At 39.9% G+C, this 18,753-nt stretch overlaps 2 protein-coding genes across 6 annotated transcripts in view; one reads left to right on the plus strand and one right to left on the minus strand.

Annotated features, from left to right (window-relative positions):
- Positions 1-13,280, plus strand: part of col9a1b (collagen, type IX, alpha 1b) — an 18,983-nt gene extending 5,703 nt beyond the window's left edge. For 4 of the 5 annotated variants that reach the window (XM_046071461.1, XM_046071462.1, XM_046071460.1 and 1 more), the window contains 32 exons: positions 555-575; positions 992-1,054; positions 1,152-1,187; positions 1,291-1,353; positions 2,414-2,467; positions 2,841-2,876; positions 3,011-3,034; positions 3,136-3,189; positions 4,034-4,087; positions 4,299-4,331; positions 4,416-4,472; positions 4,578-4,631; positions 6,114-6,167; positions 6,283-6,336; positions 6,502-6,555; positions 6,643-6,696; positions 6,804-6,857; positions 6,945-6,998; positions 7,136-7,189; positions 7,812-7,856; positions 7,961-8,014; positions 8,102-8,155; positions 8,258-8,311; positions 8,985-9,056; positions 9,267-9,302; positions 9,410-9,454; positions 9,574-9,606; positions 9,730-9,876; positions 10,904-10,958; positions 11,855-12,043; positions 12,137-12,214; positions 12,459-13,280. In XM_046071461.1, the coding sequence (XP_045927417.1) occupies positions 555-575; positions 992-1,054; positions 1,152-1,187; positions 1,291-1,353; positions 2,414-2,467; positions 2,841-2,876; positions 3,011-3,034; positions 3,136-3,189; positions 4,034-4,087; positions 4,299-4,331; positions 4,416-4,472; positions 4,578-4,631; positions 6,114-6,167; positions 6,283-6,336; positions 6,502-6,555; positions 6,643-6,696; positions 6,804-6,857; positions 6,945-6,998; positions 7,136-7,189; positions 7,812-7,856; positions 7,961-8,014; positions 8,102-8,155; positions 8,258-8,311; positions 8,985-9,056; positions 9,267-9,302; positions 9,410-9,454; positions 9,574-9,606; positions 9,730-9,876; positions 10,904-10,958; positions 11,855-12,043; positions 12,137-12,214; positions 12,459-12,655 (1,986 nt within the window). In that variant the 3' untranslated portion in view covers positions 12,656-13,280. Of the gene's footprint in view, positions 1-405; positions 513-554; positions 576-991; positions 1,055-1,151; positions 1,188-1,290; positions 1,354-2,413; positions 2,468-2,840; positions 2,877-3,010; positions 3,035-3,135; positions 3,190-4,033; positions 4,088-4,298; positions 4,332-4,415; positions 4,473-4,577; positions 4,632-6,113; positions 6,168-6,282; positions 6,337-6,501; positions 6,556-6,642; positions 6,697-6,803; positions 6,858-6,944; positions 6,999-7,135; positions 7,190-7,811; positions 7,857-7,960; positions 8,015-8,101; positions 8,156-8,257; positions 8,312-8,984; positions 9,057-9,266; positions 9,303-9,409; positions 9,455-9,573; positions 9,607-9,729; positions 9,877-10,903; positions 10,959-11,854; positions 12,044-12,136; positions 12,215-12,458 lie in introns of those variants that run through there. The other variant, XM_046071464.1, reaches the window with a different exon arrangement.
- Positions 13,281-14,428: 1,148 nt separating this feature from the next.
- LOC123984532 (collagen alpha-1(XIX) chain) overlaps positions 14,429-18,753 on the minus strand; it is a 95,680-nt gene continuing 91,355 nt past the window's right edge. The window contains exon 48 of the mRNA XM_046071458.1: positions 14,429-17,521. Within this exon, the coding sequence (XP_045927414.1) occupies positions 17,421-17,521 (101 nt within the window). The 3' untranslated portion in view covers positions 14,429-17,420. The remainder of the gene's footprint in view (positions 17,522-18,753) is intronic.

An 18,753-nucleotide genomic window follows, 5' to 3' on the forward strand; every position in this document is an offset into this window, starting at 1 on the left:
TAAATGGCTGTTAATGGAGAGGAAAATAAAATCAAGCAGCACCCAAACTGTGTGCATGTGTTGACCAGTAGGCTACTGCATCTTTATGTCTCTATTTTCTCCCAAAGATTTGTCACACACTTAAATTTGTCACACCTAAAATCAAGTTTGAATAAAATCATTCATCAAGAGGTTAAATAACCCGCTGACCTTTCTTATTGGTGGTGTGTGCGCCATGGCCCCTCCCCGCGGTGCCCCCTGCCCCACCCCTGCAAACCCTCCAATCCTTTCCTGTAGCCAGACATTGTATGAATATACATGAGCCCCTGATGGCTATGGGACCTCGGACGGTCTAGATAGCTGAAGCTGATTCAGTTAGGTTGTTTTGTCGGGGCTCCCTCAACCCAACAAATCCCAGAGAAAGGATCACTCTTACCTATCCTGCCCACGGGGAGATCATGGCTCGGGACCCCAGCGTTAGAGGGCCACTTGTGATTCTGCTTCTGCAACTTCTCCTTACCTGCTACGCTCAAGTAAGACTTCTCTCTGGTCTCTCTATTTTTTTCTCTCTATAGACTGATGTGACAGAGGTGCAGGTGAGTGTTCACCTGGTGCTATTCGGATTCATGCTAAATAACAAAGATCCATTTATCTGTAATTGTTGCGAGATGCTCAGATTGTTTCTTCTAGTAATTTATTGGACATCTGTCAAGGACCAAAGTCCTCTGACTTTGGTCCTTGACAGATGTGACGTTTGTCTGGAGTCTTCTTTTTAAACTTTTGCTTTTGCAAAATGCTGATTAATTCTGCTGATGGATTCTGCAATCAGAAATCAGCTCTAGACTGTAAGCTGTTTCACAGTTTGTCTGTATCAATGTCTTCTAGCAACATACAATACATTGGTGCACCTGTTCTCATTTTTTCATATAGTCTGTGTAGCAGTATGTTAATATAAGAAATAGCAAAATTGGTAGACATTTTCTTATTATATTATTCTCATTATTTTATTTAGAGGAGCCAAGGAGCTGCTGGCCCTCCTGGACCTGCAGGTGTCCCAGGAATTGATGGCGTTGCTGTAAGTGCTCTCAGTTCTGTATCATATAATGTGCAGACTACTTTTTGAATAGTTGATTATTTGCTCATCTTAAAGAATTGAATCTCTTGTTTTCCAGGGGGAAAGGGGAGCAGATGGCGAGGACGGTCTTCCTGTAACTATAACATTTAATAATAACTGAAAATGATGCATTGCATTGCTTTTCATTGTAGGGCTTTTCACCGAGTCATGTGCATATGTGGTACCTTTGTTTTTAGGGACCCGATGGAGATGCAGGTAAACCCGGCTCTTCAGGATTACCTGGAATTCCTGGAAATGATGTGAGTACTCTATGTTTTGTGTTTTATACATATAGCATTTGCCACATTGTTGGCCACAACAAGGTCACCACAAGGGGGTGGAACTACAAAGTGTGATCCTCCCACTAAATAGGTTATGTTAGCACTTATTAGTCTTGAAGAGACTTGACCAATGGAATTTCAGATTGGCAGGAGATCTGGGGGAAATGTGTGCAAAAATGTGAGGAATTTATTAAACAGGATGAACAAATCCAAATTTCCTTTTTAGCAAGGTAAACTGGGGCCTGAGTGTAATTAACTTAGCTCCCCTAAGAGTTTAAGCAAAACATCCAAACATAACATTGGGGCTGATGATAGACTGACAAAGAGGGGCTGTGGGTGAAATTAGCTTATCTCAAAGGTTTATTTCAACAAGCATTCAGAATGTATTGTTATAAACTACTGTAGATGTGTACATGTTTTATGCATTAGGATTCATTATACCTTGATACATCTACCAGGATTCTGAAAACAATAGCAGCTTTGTTGGCTGGCCGCTGTTGGTATCTCCTGTTGAGAATCCTCAAAACAGTGTGGAATGATTTCTGTCGGTGCGCTTGTTTGAAATGAGCCAGAGGAATGTAGCTCTCTGCTTGGTTTGCAGTCTGAGAGTTTTGCCCTCTGCCCTGGTGCTGACTTTTTCTGTGTGCCTGTTAAGTTGAACACGCTTTCATGGAAGTTATCAAGTGCTGAAGAATGGAGGATTAATCTTAGTGTGACTGACAAACTTGAAGCAGCAGTGCAGTATATATGGAAGCACTTGAGGGGAGGGGGTTGTACTCAAGTTAATCCCACTTATGAATACATAGGACTCCTCCCACTGGAGTACGCTTGTGTTATGATGATGTAAAGTGTGGGGATCTGATGCTGAAGTTAGGAATATTGGCAGAGAAGGGGAAAAAGTATTGCCTGCTGAGGTAGTAGGTACATTTAACTTAATTTTTTTACATTTGTAAATATAAGGTGAAAGTATATATATGTGCCGAAGTGATGGAAGGTTTCTTATGATGTATAAGTTAAGAATGATGTCTCTACCTTGCAGGGTTTGACTGGCCCTATTGGAGATCCTGGGCCTGATGGTCTCCCTGGACAGAAAGTGAGTGACTAATGAGCCTTTGCTTTCCTGCTTCAGAGTCTGTCAGTGAAATGGTGCCAAGCTGCTGTCTAGTCTTTTGGCATGGCAGCAAGAGCTGCAGTGCATAAACCAATTTCTCATGACAAATGAGACTTAATCCTGCAAGTCTTCTGTGTAATCTCCGTGGGGAGTGAAGCCCCAACATCGGTCCTCATTAGGCTAAACATTGCTGGGTCAATGTGCCCAGCGCAGTCATGTGATAAGCTGGAGGAATGTTAACTCGCACCGTCTGCAGGCTCACACAGCTCAATTTGACCTGTGTTCCACACTGTTTCAGTATTTGTATCAACACCTGTCGATGTATCTAATGTATTTATTTATCGTCGCCCTTTAGGGTGAACCTGGAAAACCTGGACCTCGTGGAGCAGCTGTGAGTAGCATTTCCTCCAAGGATCAGATCAACCACTACCATCTGGAAATGACATAATCTAGAAGTCTTTCTTGTCTTGTGTACACCAAATTATATAAATCACACTGAGTCAACCTGTATGTGTTTCTCGTTAGGGTGTTGGGCCAGATGGACCCCCCGTAAGTAATTTGTTCATGCTACACAATCAATGCCTCACTTCATATTAAAACTATACTAACTTTTGAAAAATTAAATACCTTAAACCTGTGACTTTAAACAGGGACCACCCGGGCCTGGAGGACTTCCGGGTGAAGTGGGAAAAGCTGGACTACTCGTGAGTAGAAACAGAGCAAAAGACTAAATTAGAACAACAGGATAGAAAGTACCCTGTACCATCAAATACTACAAGCATGAGCACTGAGGTGGTGGCATGATACCCTTTCTCCAGTTTATTATATTACATGTATTACACTACAGTATATAGGGCTGTACAGTACAGATACATTGTTTTATATGAATCAGTGGCTTTGTAATGATGGAATATATTTAAAATCATCTGTAGACGAGGTTTAATGATGCAAATGATCCAGTGAAAATGGCTTCACCTGTATGAAGTATTTTATACTTAGCTTAGACAGACTTTCACTTTTGTTTCCTGCTCTGTCCTTGGCCAATGGGTGCAACCCCTCAACCCTCACAAATCTGTGACAAAACACATTTGTGCAAACACACTCATAAGAACAGACATACATACTGAAAAAGTACTTTACATTAAAACAAAATGTCAAATTGAAGACAGATGGATTCAGCATTTTATTTCACACATTCGAAGATATTTTAGAACCAGATTTGTGGCAAGAAAGTCAGTACAAAATATGAAATATTCAGCCTTTTATCTAAATTGCCTCTGGGTCTTTGTTACATTATAGGCTGATTTGTTTAAATTTGAATTTTGTCCTTTGGTTATAGTTGTCAGCATCTGCTTACATTTGATTACTAAGCAATGATTATAGATATACAGTTAGAGTTGCAATCTGGGTTTAACTCTCAATGTACTATACATGGAAATATGGACTTCAAAGGTAAAAATAGGAAATCCAGTATTCAGCAGTAATGGAGAGCCCATTGCATTCATCCCCTTTGTGTATTTTTTTGATACATGTCATGTCTTTCAACAGGGGTCAATGGGTGTGAGAGGGCCACAGGGACCTCGTGGACCAACAGGGCCTAGAGTAAGTGACGCATCACAAGATTTGCAAATGATTACATTTGACTTCATATTTCACAAGGGAAGGAGCATGATATGACCATGAAATTAATTAGGCCTTGTTAGTGATGCCACTGTTGTACACTGCTGTACTTCCTCCAGTGATTTACAAGCTCCTTGTGGTGTTGATAAATTACAATAAGAAACTGTTCACTTGTATTTTCTCCAAATTTCAGGGTGCAGCTGGAATGCTAGGCAGTGCCGACCTGGTAAAGCTTTCTTTTTTGGAGATTATGAATGAGATTTTTGTTTTTGTCAGGAATATAATATCTGACTTTTATGTTGTTATTTAGTGTCCAAACTCTTGTCCACCTGGGACCTCTGGACATCCTGGCCTTCCTGGCATGAAGGTGAGAAGCTGAGTTGAGAAGGTTTGTGTCACACTAGAACCATGATAGTGTTCAAAATACATTGTGTTTGACGGAGGCACCTTTTTATTTTCTGTATGTTTCAAGGGCCATAAGGGTGTAAAAGGTGAAGCAGGAGAACCTGGGAAACAAGGGCACAAGGTAAAATTCGTTCAATTCAGGAACCAAGTATTTCGAGTCATTTAATGTTCTAAACATCAACAGCATCAACGAAGGGAATGTATTCTCACATAAAACTGCATAAATAGTCACTTAAAAACATGAATTTCCCTCCACAACTGTAACACATGCCACAATGCTCCACATTGGGAAAAACACGATGTATGACTTAAAAGTGAAAAAAGGGAAGTATTATTTGTGCTGCTCTATTTCAAGAGGAAGCGATACATGCCTGTGTGTAATGCCTCTGACTCCTTGTAATGCACAGAGGAGGATTTATTTGAAATGATGTTCAAGCACAACTACTCTCTCCCTGTTATGTGTCTGTGCACTATATAAATGGAAATGAGTCTGGGCCTATCTCCCTTTATCACCCCGTGCCAGGTTATGATTTACTGTCAGTCTGCGCTCCGTCCCCGTGAATGATTTTCTCCTTCACTGGAAGTTTCATTTGAGGGGCCTTTTGCCTCTTTTCCACTCAAATATGAATTTGAACTAAAGTTAACAATAGTATAACCAGATGTTGTGCTGGGGTTGAAAGGGAATAGTTTCATGATATTTTAGAATATTGAAATTTAAAATAAGCATGATTGATTATTAAAAAAATTGTGTGACCCAGTTACACACAAAACACTCAGTGCTTCACTTTGTATTTGAAATGAATTCCAGTAATCACATATCACAAATAATGATATAAAAATCTATGACAATAAACAAAGACAGAGAGATTTTTTTAGCCTTTGTTCTTAATCAAACCACTAGAAAATGAAGACATTTAATTTAATGATTCAACAGTCTGCCTTACTGAAGCTTTCATCTTCCTCTTTTTGGAAAACAAAAACATTAACTCCATTAGAAGAATATGAAATCAGATTTTTTTTTCATCCAAGAATTAAGAATATGTTCCCGTTTCTCTCTTGCTCTCCGAGGTAAACAAATGCCGACCCATTTAAACGTGTTCATTTCTGTTTGTTGTGTAATATTTCATTAGCAGCTATGTATTGTTTACATTCCTTAATATCCAATTCTAATACACATACTTAAAAGATGAAATTGCCTTTTTAATGACGGAAAATGTGTTCAGCCTTAGACCAGAACCACTATTTATCTTAATGGATATGCCTCCTCAGGTCTACCACAGAGCCAGTGTATAAATTATTTGTAATTTGCAAAGCAGGGGAACGCTAATTTGGAGTTAAATCGTCTGCTTTTGCGCCCTTGCAATCCTTTAAAAAGTGGGTATTGAACACATTTCTGAATGGCTGCCTCATTTTCTAATTAACATTTAGAAGCAGCCTCCGTTTGAATTCTTCTGCACAAGAGAGGCAGAGAGATGGGGCGCCACGGGATTGCATCATACGTTAGGATGTGGTTTCACTGTAATGTAGTTAATTTGCCGTGTGTTTCATCTGATTAACTTCATGCTGTTTATCTGCTTGTGTTGTTTCTCTTTCATTCACTTAGGGTGAGGAGGGAGACCAGGGGAGTCAAGGGGAGGTTGGATCTCAAGGACCAACGGTTAGACACTGTATTCATTAGATGATATTAGAGTCTTTCAAGTTCCAGTTTGTCATTTACTGTGTCAGCTTCCCTTTTTCTCAGAGGCACCTGTTGGATCTGTTTGTTGTTTCAGGGTCCTCAAGGAATTCGTGGAGCCACTGGAATGATGGGCCCCAAGGGAGAGATAGTAAGTGCTTCTCTGATTTTTAAGCCAATGGTACCTTTCATCATGTACGTCCGATTCTTCCTGAATTACTTGGGAATTCCGGGTGAATACCATTACTCGTAGTCTTCTCAAATGTTTATTCTTTAAACGGATTTCAATGCCAACGCTATTATTGTTCTCTGGCAGGGAGCTCGAGGTCTTGATGGAGATCCAGGTCCCCAGGGTGTTGCAGGGGCAACTGTAAGTTTGTCCCACGATGCAAATGCTTTAATTTTTGCAGCAAACTTGGTATGTATGAGTAGCACATGATTAAATGCATTATTGCAGGGGGATCGAGGCCAGAGAGGCGTGATGGGTGAGCCTGGGCCCCAAGGTGAAACGGTTAGTAGGCACATCAAACATTTTCAGAATTAGAAAATAAATGCTGATTCACTGGTTTGTACAGTATTTCACAAATGGATTAAATGTACTGTTGTGTTGTTGTTCAGGGTATTCAAGGGAAGCGAGGAATCACAGGTGTTCCAGGTCCCAAGGGAGAGGCTGTGAGTGTCTGATCAATGATGATGAATAAAAGCTTTAATGTTCAGATACAGTGTGAACTCATTTTAGTTTATGCTTTTTATTACCAGGGCTTACCGGGTCCAGATGGTCGCGAAGGTATTCCTGGGATGCCCGGAGCAAAGGTAGAGCATCATTCCTGCTACTTTATTTATAAAACTAGTACGTTTCAATTTTACAGTTTATCACATTAAAATGTGTTGGCTATTTGGCTGTGTGGAGCAGTATTAGATTCTGTTTTTCACTGTCTGTTTCCCTGCAGGGAGACATTGGGAAGGCAGGCGTTCCTGGAGAGGTCGGACTTCAGGGGCTTCCTGTGAGTGTGACCTTTGACCTCAAACTGTCAAGACTGACTCTGACTGGATGCACCTGAGTAAACTCACCAGGGGGAGTTTAAAGCACTAAAGCTTGTGCATGCTGCAGTACAATACTCATCTCCACATCTGTGTTGGAGTAACAAACAGTGGTGTGAATGTTTGCATCTCGTGTTTTTAGAATAAAGTTGACTTATTTTCTGTAAGTTGACATTTCAAGCAAGTACTATTGATTTCCATTGCTCTGTGGTGTTTTTGCACATACAGCAGGCTAAAGTGTGAGACGGCAATCACTGTCTTCCTCAGGCAGAAGAAAAAGTCTTCACAGCTCTTTAACCTGTTATTATTCTAATAAATAGCACTAATGAGAATCACTTGGCATGAGTGACTGTGGCAGTACTGAGATACATTTTGTCGGCGTAAAAGTCATCCCCTGATTTAAATATCCACAGCACTTTTATCACCTTCAAATTAATGTATTTTTTATCTACTATTTTATCTTTATGCACCAGTGTGCAATGCCCTGTGAGGTGCATTTTCTTTAGGAATGACACACCTGCTAGAAATATTTCTCCTTTGTTGTAACAAATATTTCTCCCTGTTATTGTTGTTCTCTGTTTTTAGGGTTTGCCTGGTTCACCTGGACCAAAAGGCTTGAGTGGCCCCAAGGTTGTTTGCTTGATCAATCATTAAATATTATCGATTGTTTCTTCCATTCATTATTCTTGTTTGAATTGTCAAAATCTTAAAGCAACTCTGGTTGTTTCCCACAGGGAGACGCTGGTCAACCTGGCCTTTCTGGGACAATGGGACCTGCTGGCAAAACAGTAAGTGTGGGCAGCACGTGTTGAAACGCTGTCGTGATTTTTGTCTCCTCTGTTGTCTCATTGTGTTGTTTTACTGTTGCACCACAGGGTGAGCGCGGAGAACAAGGGGAGCTGGGACCAATTGGACCTATCGGTGAACCTGTGAGTGATTTTGCCTGCTTGGATGTTTGTCTTTTGTTCGTATGTTAATTTAAAACTCAACCCTTATACTTTCTCCTCATTTTCTCTTCTTCTTCCCTACAGGGAGATCTAGGAGAGCAAGGCCCTTTGGGTCCAGTCGGCAAGCCAGGTGCCAGGGTAAGTTATAAACACACGAGTTGTAGAGCACAATTAGATCAACTTGATTATATTGTGGTATATGGTGTTAAAATATGTTTAGTTTGTATCCATGCATTTATTTTGAAAGCAAAGTCCTTCTAAAAACCTTGGCAGCAGCCAGTGAACACCCAACAATCATTAATAATAATAGAAGACATACGGGATAAGGCAAGGAGAGGCACCAAACAATACTTACCTCTTGCATTTTTTGATACTCTGAATGAGAGAAGCTGAAAAGGAGGGATGCCTCAGAGTGTATAGTCTTGGCTGTTGTTTCACTGGAATGTCTCAGAGAATAGACAAAGGCTGGATCTCACATGAGGTCTATTTTCACAGTAAGGGGAGACCTGTAAGCAGCAGGCTGAATGAGCTCTCTGTTCTCCTGGCATTCCTCAGACAGCAGTGATTAAAGGGGGAATGGCACACACAAACATGCCTGAGAGAATAAGCAGCAATGCTAAGTTAGGTGTTATCTACTATAACTTACTGTATCACTGCTGATATTTGAGCAATTTCTGCCATGTTAGCAGGTGTTATACTGTATGAAAAAAGAGCAAAGTGCATTATCTTTTAAAGGCTGCTGCTGATCTCAAAGTACTTTCTATAACCCTGCTTAGATGACTCAACAGATGTGCATGTTCATTTGTTATAGGGACCCAAAGGTGACCCTGGCCTTCCTGGTCTCCCTGGTCCTCCTGGCCTGCCCGGGGTGAAAGGAGAGAGGGTAAGAAAACACCACAGTCCCCTTCAGAGACCCTTTTCAGATTTAGGACTATTGTCTTAAGCAGTAAGAGAGGGATTAATGCTGGACAACAAACAGCTGATCAGCTCCCTCTAGTGTAGACAAATATTCTGAACACCTGCGTTTCTGCAAGCCACAACACACTGCAGTGGTCATTAAGTTAGTTAACGCACCCCACCCCTTTTATTACAGGGAGAACGTGGAGAAGCAGGACCCAAAGGAGAGCAGGTATGAAATCCTGATACTAAATATGAATTCTCTCTTCATAGTAATTTTGCATTGAAATAACAAGTGGGCTGCTTGGCATAAATCATTTACAGAGTGTATTTTCACAGGGAGAACAAGGTGATGAGGGAAACCCAGGAGACAAAGGGGATGTTGTAAGTTGTCATACCAACACTATTAAATTAACAATATAATATCTCTATTCACAATACAATCTCACCAGAGTACAATTGTCCCTGTTTCCATCCTCTGTGTTTTGTAACTGCTGTCATAGGGTGAGGCAGGAGAATCTGGACCTAAAGGAGAGGTGAGTTCAAAAAGATTATTGTAAACTGGTACCTCTGTGTTTTCCTGTGGTGTCAAACCACTGTAGTGTAAGGGCTGCAGCTTTGTAACATTTCTCTGGTCTGGTACCTTATTTTCTGTTAAGGTTGGTAACCCCGGCGAGCCTGGCAGACGAGGTCCAGAGGGAAGCAGAGGCCAGCCTGGCATCGAGGGGCCGCCTGGCACACCTGGACCTCGGGGCATGCAGGGGAACAGGGGTCTACCTGGAGTCAGAGGGTCCCAGGGTCCTGCGGTAGGTGCAAGATACAATGCTTTCAAGACTAAGACTTAAGAGAAAGTGTATGACGATACCTGCGATAGCTGTGCAGTGGGACTGACTATCGTCTGTAGTAGTAGGCGAAAGATGTTTAAAGTCACAAAAATGGAAAACTACTATTTCTCCTTGTGAGCAAATTTCCCTTACGTACAGTAGACAATTTACACAACGTTGGCAGAAACAAAAAAGCCATGGAAGTGTTTAAAATCTCCTCTGTCACGCCAGTCAAATCCTTTCTTTTCCTCTCATCTCATTTGTTTAATATTTTTAATAAAACCTCATCTGTGTCCTGTGCAGGTCCACTCCTAATCAACCACACTGTCATCTAATACTTACTTTCACCATGCTTCCTACTAGTTAGGGTCAACTCTCAACAACATACAGAGGGCTTTTGGAAGCATTCCTTCCTTAAAGTCTACAGAACATATTTTTACTAGTTTTATTTAAAACTTAGGTAGGGGCCATTAATGAGTCCCTCTGGGCAGAATGATTCTCCCTCCAAACTTTTATCTTTGTTATTCTGATGTCCTTGTTATAATTTTAACACACAGTATTATACTTTTCACCCCAGCAGCAAGATGCTCTGAAAATGTTGTTTCAATGAGAATTTAAAATGTTAGCACCCACCTCAGTCTTCAGTGAATCAGGAATTGACATCCCTGCAGAGGAGGGGAGCAAAAACAGCATTTTCCTTATTGAGATTGGTAAAATCCCAAGTGAACTTCAGTGCCCTTGTTGTCGAAGGGGGAAACCCTTGCACCTCCAAAATGTCAACTTTCCAGGAGAGGAGAAAGGAAGGCTCATTTTTAGCTTCACCACAGTGCACTTTGAGTTTTTTAAACAGGTTTTAGAAACCCAAGAACACCCAAAAGAGGATAAAGGAATCTTTCAGTTGTTGTGAAAGCAAGTCAGTAGAACAGGAGAAGTGCTGTTTTCACTTGATAATAGTAGTGTGGTGTTGACACTGTCATGAAATCTATTAAGTCACCATTTTTCCTTCCAGGGTAAAGAGCCAAGTGATCAGCACATCAAGCAAGTTTGCATGCGAGTCATGCAAGGTAAGAACTGGTGGGCCTTTGACCCCATTTATCATTCCCTTGTGCCTCATTTTATGACTTTAATCTTTCGCAGGCTGCCTCATTACACAACCACACATGGAGCTGCCCCACCATTGTCTCATTGATCTGGGCGGTTTCTGAGTCCTCTGAAGTTCAGAAAGGGAAGGGCTCATAACCAAAACATGAAATAAGCTTCAGTCTTTGTTTATTTGATGGATGAAATATTTCTTCTCTGAGCGTCGCAACCTCTGTTCTCTTCATTCTGTTTCTCTTATGTCTCCACAACTCATCTCCTACACTCATGATTTTTTTATACCCGATGTGCTGAAAAATTAATTTCACCTCCAGCAGACCTGCACTCCACTGCTCCAAGCAAAGAGTCTGCCTGGAAAGGAAATCTCAAAAAATAAAAAAGAGCAGTCAAGCAACGGCTGCATGAATTTTCATCAGGAGCCAGGAAACTGGAATCTTAAGTGCAAAATACCATGCAGCAAGGAGCCACAGGAGATTAATATTAGTTCCGTTTGCACGATGTACATACATTTTCTGTCGCTGATTGCTAGATATAAAGAGTATTATCTCCTTTCTGCTCAATTTACTGAGGTTCTATGGAAAAAGGTTGGAAAACAGGAGAAGCTCGAGGGATATCTTGACCACAGTTTCACCTCACTCTTCTTCACTCTGAACTCAAGTACAAGAGCTGTTGTACCATCTCCTCTGTCAGCGCTGCTTTGGGCTTTCAGAAATTAGCCTTCTTGTGCTACCTCATGATTTATCACAAAGTGTTATGTCTTGAAGTTCCCTTGATAATTGCCAGCTTCAACTGAAACATGTTATCTCATCGTGGTGCCAGTTTGCATCAGGTTCATTATTGTCTTCCTTTTGTGCCCCAACAGAACAGCTGGCCCAGTTAGCTGCTAGTTTAAGGAGGCCAGAGTCTGGTGTAGCTGGCTTGCCTGGAAAACCTGGACCTCCAGGGCCTCCTGGGACTCCAGGTGACAATGGCTTCCCTGGGCAGGCTGGACCAAGAGGCCTTCCAGGACTCAAAGGGCCACCAGGAATGTTAGGAGTGAAAGGACCCAAAGGTAATGAAAGTAGTGACAAGTGTGGCCCTTTAGAGTGATGTGAGAGAATCAATTCTGAAATAAAACAATAATATGTTTGTCTTTGTGTTACAGGTGAAATGGGAGACAGAGGTTCCAGAGGGCCCACTGTGCGAGGACCTAAAGGTCAGCCAGGAGCTCCCGGACTTCCTGGTGAGTCAATTTAAAATTTTTAAATCTGCTCTTCTGTCTTAAATGGTAGGTAGAAGTCGGTCTCAAAACAATATCTACATTCTCATATGTACATTCAAACAGTTTTCTGTCGCTGTAATCATTACAATCAAAAACACTTCCAGTCTATATAAAGGCATGTGCCTGTTGTATTAAGATAGACACGAAAACATGTGATCATTTAAATTTAGCAACAAGAATCCTAAAATTAATTTTGTGATCACAGGTGAGCCAGGCAAACCTGGCTACGGTCAGGATGGTCGGGATGGACAGAGGGGACCACCTGGCGTTCCTGGACAGCCTGGTGTACCTGGACCTCCCGGAGCAGCTGGTCCTAATGGTTACTGTGACCCGTCAGCCTGCAACCTCCAGGCAGGGGCCGCTCACCAGTCTCTGGATGTGAAGGGACCCGCAGGGAACTAAGAGCCACTCTGGCAGAGACAGAATGACTGTTGGATTAGCTCCTCTGAGCACACAACATTTTCCACACTGTCTTCCAGAGGGGGCTGTGGTTGATGTGGCGCCTTCGATCCATTAACCTCTAGTCTTGTGAACATATTTTGTGCCAAGTCCATCAGAAGGAGCCAGCCTCTTCAAGCTGTAAAAAGAAAAAACCAGCACACACAAATTTTTATGTCCTGCAAAAATCTATCTTGTTCTGGTGTGTTTTTCTACCTGAGAGATATTTTGATATTTTCAGATAGGTGTGCTCACATTTCTGAGACGTTATGAAATGAGCAGTAATGTTTGTTTATCCCACTCTCCTTGTACCTCTGCCTGCATTTTCCTCTTTCTTTTCTTGATTTACACAGTTTTCTTGAATAAAAGCTCCTCCACATTCTCACATAACATATCAAATAATCCCCCTTAAGCAAACTGGGATCAGGACTTTGTTTAGTGTAAGTGCCCTTTTCAGTTATTTCTGTATATGCTAATGTACCAAAGATAAACCTGCTGAAACCGACGCTTTTTATATACATTTCTTTATGTCCGACCGACTTTTGAGCCCCGCAGTTCAAAATAAAAAGGAGAGAGGATGAAATTGTCATCAAGTCACACTGACTTCAGTTTATGTTGTAAATCTGTAAAAAAAAAATGTTTGAATTGTGGTTAATTATATTTCCTACAAAACAACGTGATGTGACATTTCTTTTCTCATTGTACAGAATGACAACAGAGTGCAGTCGTGCATATATGAAAATATATTTTAGGGATGAGGGAGACCCTCATTGATGTTACAAAAAGAAAACAACACATGCAGTGTTTTATTTAATTTATTCTGTACACTGGTATCATTCTGTGATTATATAATATTTTGTAACAAATGCAAAATGACAAGTCCTCAATTGTTTTTCCAAATACTGTGTAAAATCAATTATATCACAGTTAACAAAACAGTCTAACCTAAAGGTCCATTTAGTATGGAGTTTCCTCACTCATTATAGAAATGTCAAATATTCATCTTTTCTAAACATACTTTTCTATCTGATCGACATTTTCATGACAGCTGAGCAAACTGATGAAGATCATGTGATGTGATTGAAAGATCCAAGACAGCTACTGAATGGACCTTGAGGTGAGATTGTTTTGTCAAAAGCAGTCTCCAAGGTCAGGAATAAACTTCGAAACTCAAATAAAATATATAGGTTAAGGATAAGTCATATATATTTTATATATATTTGGTTAGACAAAGAAACATGTAATACAATGTCTTACAGGACACAAACTTAATTTTCAAAACATAATCTCATGTGGAACAATAATTTAAGTACAATAAAGTTTAATCCAGGCTGTGTTAGTGCTCAAAAATACAACACAAGAACACAAGAAATAAAGCACTGAATAACATTTATTGCACACGTGTAAGGCAGATGCCAACAATCAGTGTGAATCAAAGATGGTGCAAAGAAAAGAGTAAAGTTTAACCTCTGATACCTGGTAACCACATTCACACTGGATCAACCTCCACAACAGGGACATCATGCCCATGTTCTTTATCGAGAGTCCGGTAAACTGACTGATACTGATGTCAACCTCCAGGACAGTAATATCGGTTTTCTTTTACACATGAGGTCTCAATTGCTTATTTTTTTTAAGCATTTTTTTTTTTTTAAGGCACCAGTTAGTGTTGTGATATTTTTCTTTCCAAAATAGCTAATCATGTAGATGTGTGGTAAACCAAGACTGAGGTAGATATTCAATGAATCAAAGACTTTAAAAACACACACATTAAAGTCACTCAGCACGACATGAGCTTATAAAGGAGCAGAGAGGAGTTACAGTGAGAGCAGCAGGCAGACATTTTTAATCCGAGGGACCATGCTGAGGGGCTGATCCATATTCCCTCTTATTACAAGCTTATTTACAAGATTAGATTATATGTGGCAACAGGATCAACTTACTTTACTGTAAAAAGAAAAAAATAGCAAGCAATAATGAAATATGTGAATGTATAAAACTGATGTTATTGTTTTAGATGTATAACAGCATTTCATTTTGAAGGATGTGTCAACCTATAACACCTCCATCCTTTCAGTTTGCTTTCATCTGACAATTTCACTTAGAATAAATGGATTTTAACTTGGAGCCATGTAACATGGCCAGCACCAAATTGCTAGTGAAGTGGGCTGTGACATCAGCAGCCATTTTGTGTCCTCCCTAGTTATCATACTGTTTAGCTAAATTGAAGTCACAAACCGGTGCACATTGATATCAATTTAAGCTAAATTCAATATGCGCAGAGAGTTGCCCCCATCAGTGCAACAAAAAGTTTGGATCATATTAGTTTGCAGATGCCGTCTCATTTTAATTTGGTCAAGGTTGGCATTACTGTCTCCAAGGGGAACCCATTAAACCGAATATGAAAATTAGTGTGATGAAAGGACAGAAGCCAATAGAAGGAGGGGGTTTTATGTAGCCTATAACCCAAAGAAAGATTGTTTTCCATTCACATTACAAGCAATGAGAAAATAAATCCATGTCCAGCAGGGGGCTCTTTCAACTCACAAATGAAGTCAGTTGCACACATCTGATCCATTACCCATCTAAAATTAGACCCACTCACACTGATAAAAACTTAACAGAGATAAAACCAAGCCTGCACACTGAGAAAAAATATCTGTAAAAAAGTTCTGCAGCTTCAAAGTGAGATGTGAGTTATAATTCACATGTGTATGAGAAGCATGAGCTTTTAAAAAAGTGTCAAACAGATCTTAAAGAATGAAATACAGATAGGGCTGGGTTCCTAATGTCACAGAATTTCAGATACGCCCACAGAACGTTTCAAACATTAATCACAGCAGGACACTTGAAAGTAAAATTAAAGCCTTTGAGTCAAACTCTCATTAAACAGCGCTCAAAATGATGATGAGGAGGAGGGAAGTGATATAAACTACACGCCAATTGTGTTTTTCTTCTATATAAAAAGGTACTTGTTTAGAGTGATTATAAAGTTTAGGTACATTTTTGGATGAACAATTTTTACATTTCCTTTTAAAAATCTTCAAACAGGGCATTCATTTCAATCCAAAGTTTCAATGCTGGGAACTTTTGTCTGCAAAGGGTGATGGTACGTAAGATTTTCATCCTTTCACATATGATAATATGATATGATAATATCAGACAGCTTGTTTAAATAAAGCTGACTCAAAACCTTCTGAGATTAAAACATAACAATGACTCTGAAACCCGTCATAACAAATTAAAAAAAATCAAAACTCCAGTCATGAGACACCCCAAAACATACGATACATAGCGACATACAGCGCTGGTCAGCAAGTGAAAGAAAAACAGGATGTAGACCATGATGCTATTAAAACAAACAACAAGAAGTTCAAGTACATGTATGAGTACATGTTTTACCAATATAAAACATCTGACGTTGTAGTGTAGTAGTCCGATTTCCTTTGTGTGGCTCGAAATCAAAAATATACATACAACAAACCAGAGGAATCATCATACACAACACTTTGTAAACAATTAAATGTTAATAATCATCTTCTCAGACACATACACACACAAAGATCTTAAATATTTGCAGCGATGTATGATTGATAACAAAAGTGAGAACCTTGATGTGTCATTGCAATGGCAACTTGCTTATGTAATTATATTGTCAGGTCCCATTACAAGCCCACTCGTCCAACTTATTTACAGAATAAACCAACAGTAAGTAGGTGAATGTGAGTCACACTCGTTAAACATAAACAACATTCAAAGTACATTCTTGTCATGTGGAAAAAAAAAATCTGCTCTTGATGGATGTGTTTTAGACAAAAAAATCAAAAAAGATATGGCAAAGCTCAGTACAGACACAAAACCTACAGAAAATGGGAAGGCATCTTTGTCAATGATTATACCGCAGATTCCTTTTAACAAAATTATTATCATGCACAATGCAATATGTCATGAGCGATAAATTCATAACAAATCTCTCAGTAATCCAGAAATTAATCCAACATCGCAATAATATTACAGAAAATCCGTGCTACATTTACTATAATTATTATTTAGTACCATCTTTTAAATATATTCTTGAAGAACACGCTTAAAAATAAATAATTTCCATATATCAAACACATCTGCTGCACTTTGGTTGCATAAGGAGTTTCTTTTGTCTTGTTTCACACCTACATATAAAACAAGTATATTCATTCAGCTAATCTCTTTCTCGCTCTGTCTCTCTCTCTCTCTCTCTCTCTCTCTCTCTCTCTCACACACACACACACACACACACACACACACACACACACACACTCACACGAGATGTACCTTCTGCCAGCACATTGGCTTATCTGAATAAGAACAGAAGAGTGAATAGCCATGCCCATTAAGGAGGCAAACAAATAATTAAGATCATGTTTTCAGACAGGACTGCATTTAAACAAGTCATTTCATGGTCTTGAAAGACGTAATGAGAGTTGACAAGGAATGCATTACATCACAGTAGGGGATGTGAAAACAAACAAAAGAAAGCCGACGGGAAAAAAACAAAAAGAAATAACAAAATCCTGACTGCATCTAAACGTTATTGTAAAGTGAACAAAAGAGGTCAGTTGTGAGTCTGTCCGATTAACCAGAGCTGAGGGAGCTGTCAGACACAGAGAGGCCGTTCTTCTCCTGCTCTGTGGATGCAGCACTGAGCCGGACGCCTGTCCTCCTCGAACCAGCCTGAGCTGCTCTGCTGGGCTCATAGGGATGGAAGGAGGCAGTCACTGGGGTCACATGTCCCAGGAGGTCCACGGGGCCCCGGAGAGCCAGGAGGGCCCGGAGAAGTGATCCCAGGAGGGCCTTGACACAGAATTGGACATTATTATTTCCTGCACCGGGCTGTACTTTATCATTGTTCAGTAGAGCTTTTCATTAGTGATAAAACTCAAAGCTGTGGTTTGGCAGAGCCACACATTCCCTCACATAAACACACTCAGTCATACACTGTCCATACAGACCGGCTGTACAGAGTTAGAAAAGGAGTTTGTGAAAAGCTGCATGCAGGACTATTTTCTTGGAAATGATGGTAACGGAAAAAAATGTGACTGTGTGGGATTATACGGGTTAAAGTTACAGTTTACTTTATATCCACCACAGCTATTTCTACTAGAGCTAGACTGATAAATCAGGTTGCTATATCAGCCTATATTAGCTCATTGCAGATATCAGTGTTTATCTCGACCGATAAGTAACAAAATAACTGCAGTACAGAAATGCCAAATCAGATGTGAGGTAATTTAAAAAGCTGTCACTATAACATAGTTTTTCAGCTATGATAAGTTCATTTTATTTAGTCGACTAATCTGAACGACTAAATCTTCAAATATGAAGATTTACTCCTTTTCTGTGTTTTATATGGACTTAAATTGATTAAATCTTTGAGTCTTGAAAGCCCGGTAAGTCCAGTCTTGGACTGTTGGTCAGATGTCACCCTGGGCATTGAGGACTTTAATGTGCTTTTTTTCACTTTTTTTTGACATTTCATAAATTATAGCAATAAAAACAAAACCATCCGATTAATCAATAATGAAAATAATGGTTACTTTTCACCCTTATTTAGTTTGATCACTTTACAAAATGTTGTATGTTAATCTTTAGATTAATAATTTGAAAGAGAACCGCAATTACAACAAAATATCATAAAGAAGAATGTATAACATAACACTGGAACACATTTATTGCAGTGAACGAATAACCAATGATTATGTGATTTTGCATACATTTGTCATTTCCATAGTACCTATATCCACTCCATATTTAGTACATAGCTCCCTTCTCTAATATGGTGAGGTCATCATAGCAGATGAGATATTAGTATCTCATGTTACTTAGCAACAGCTTGCTGAAGTGGCAAAGCAGTGAACATTGCCTCCCTTTATCTGATGTGCTGTCCATACAACAAACAAACACAAGAACCAGTGGTAACACTTCATTCTAATGTATCATTGTAAGTCTATGAAAAGAACCCTCCACTGCAGTCCAGCGACAGGAGTGCTCATTACATCAGTCAGCTCCAGTGAGCTCTGCCTGCT

Source organism: Micropterus dolomieu, linkage group LG15 (assembly GCF_021292245.1).
Source record: "Micropterus dolomieu isolate WLL.071019.BEF.003 ecotype Adirondacks linkage group LG15, ASM2129224v1, whole genome shotgun sequence".
NCBI classification, from domain to species: Eukaryota; Metazoa; Chordata; class Actinopteri; order Centrarchiformes; family Centrarchidae; genus Micropterus; species Micropterus dolomieu.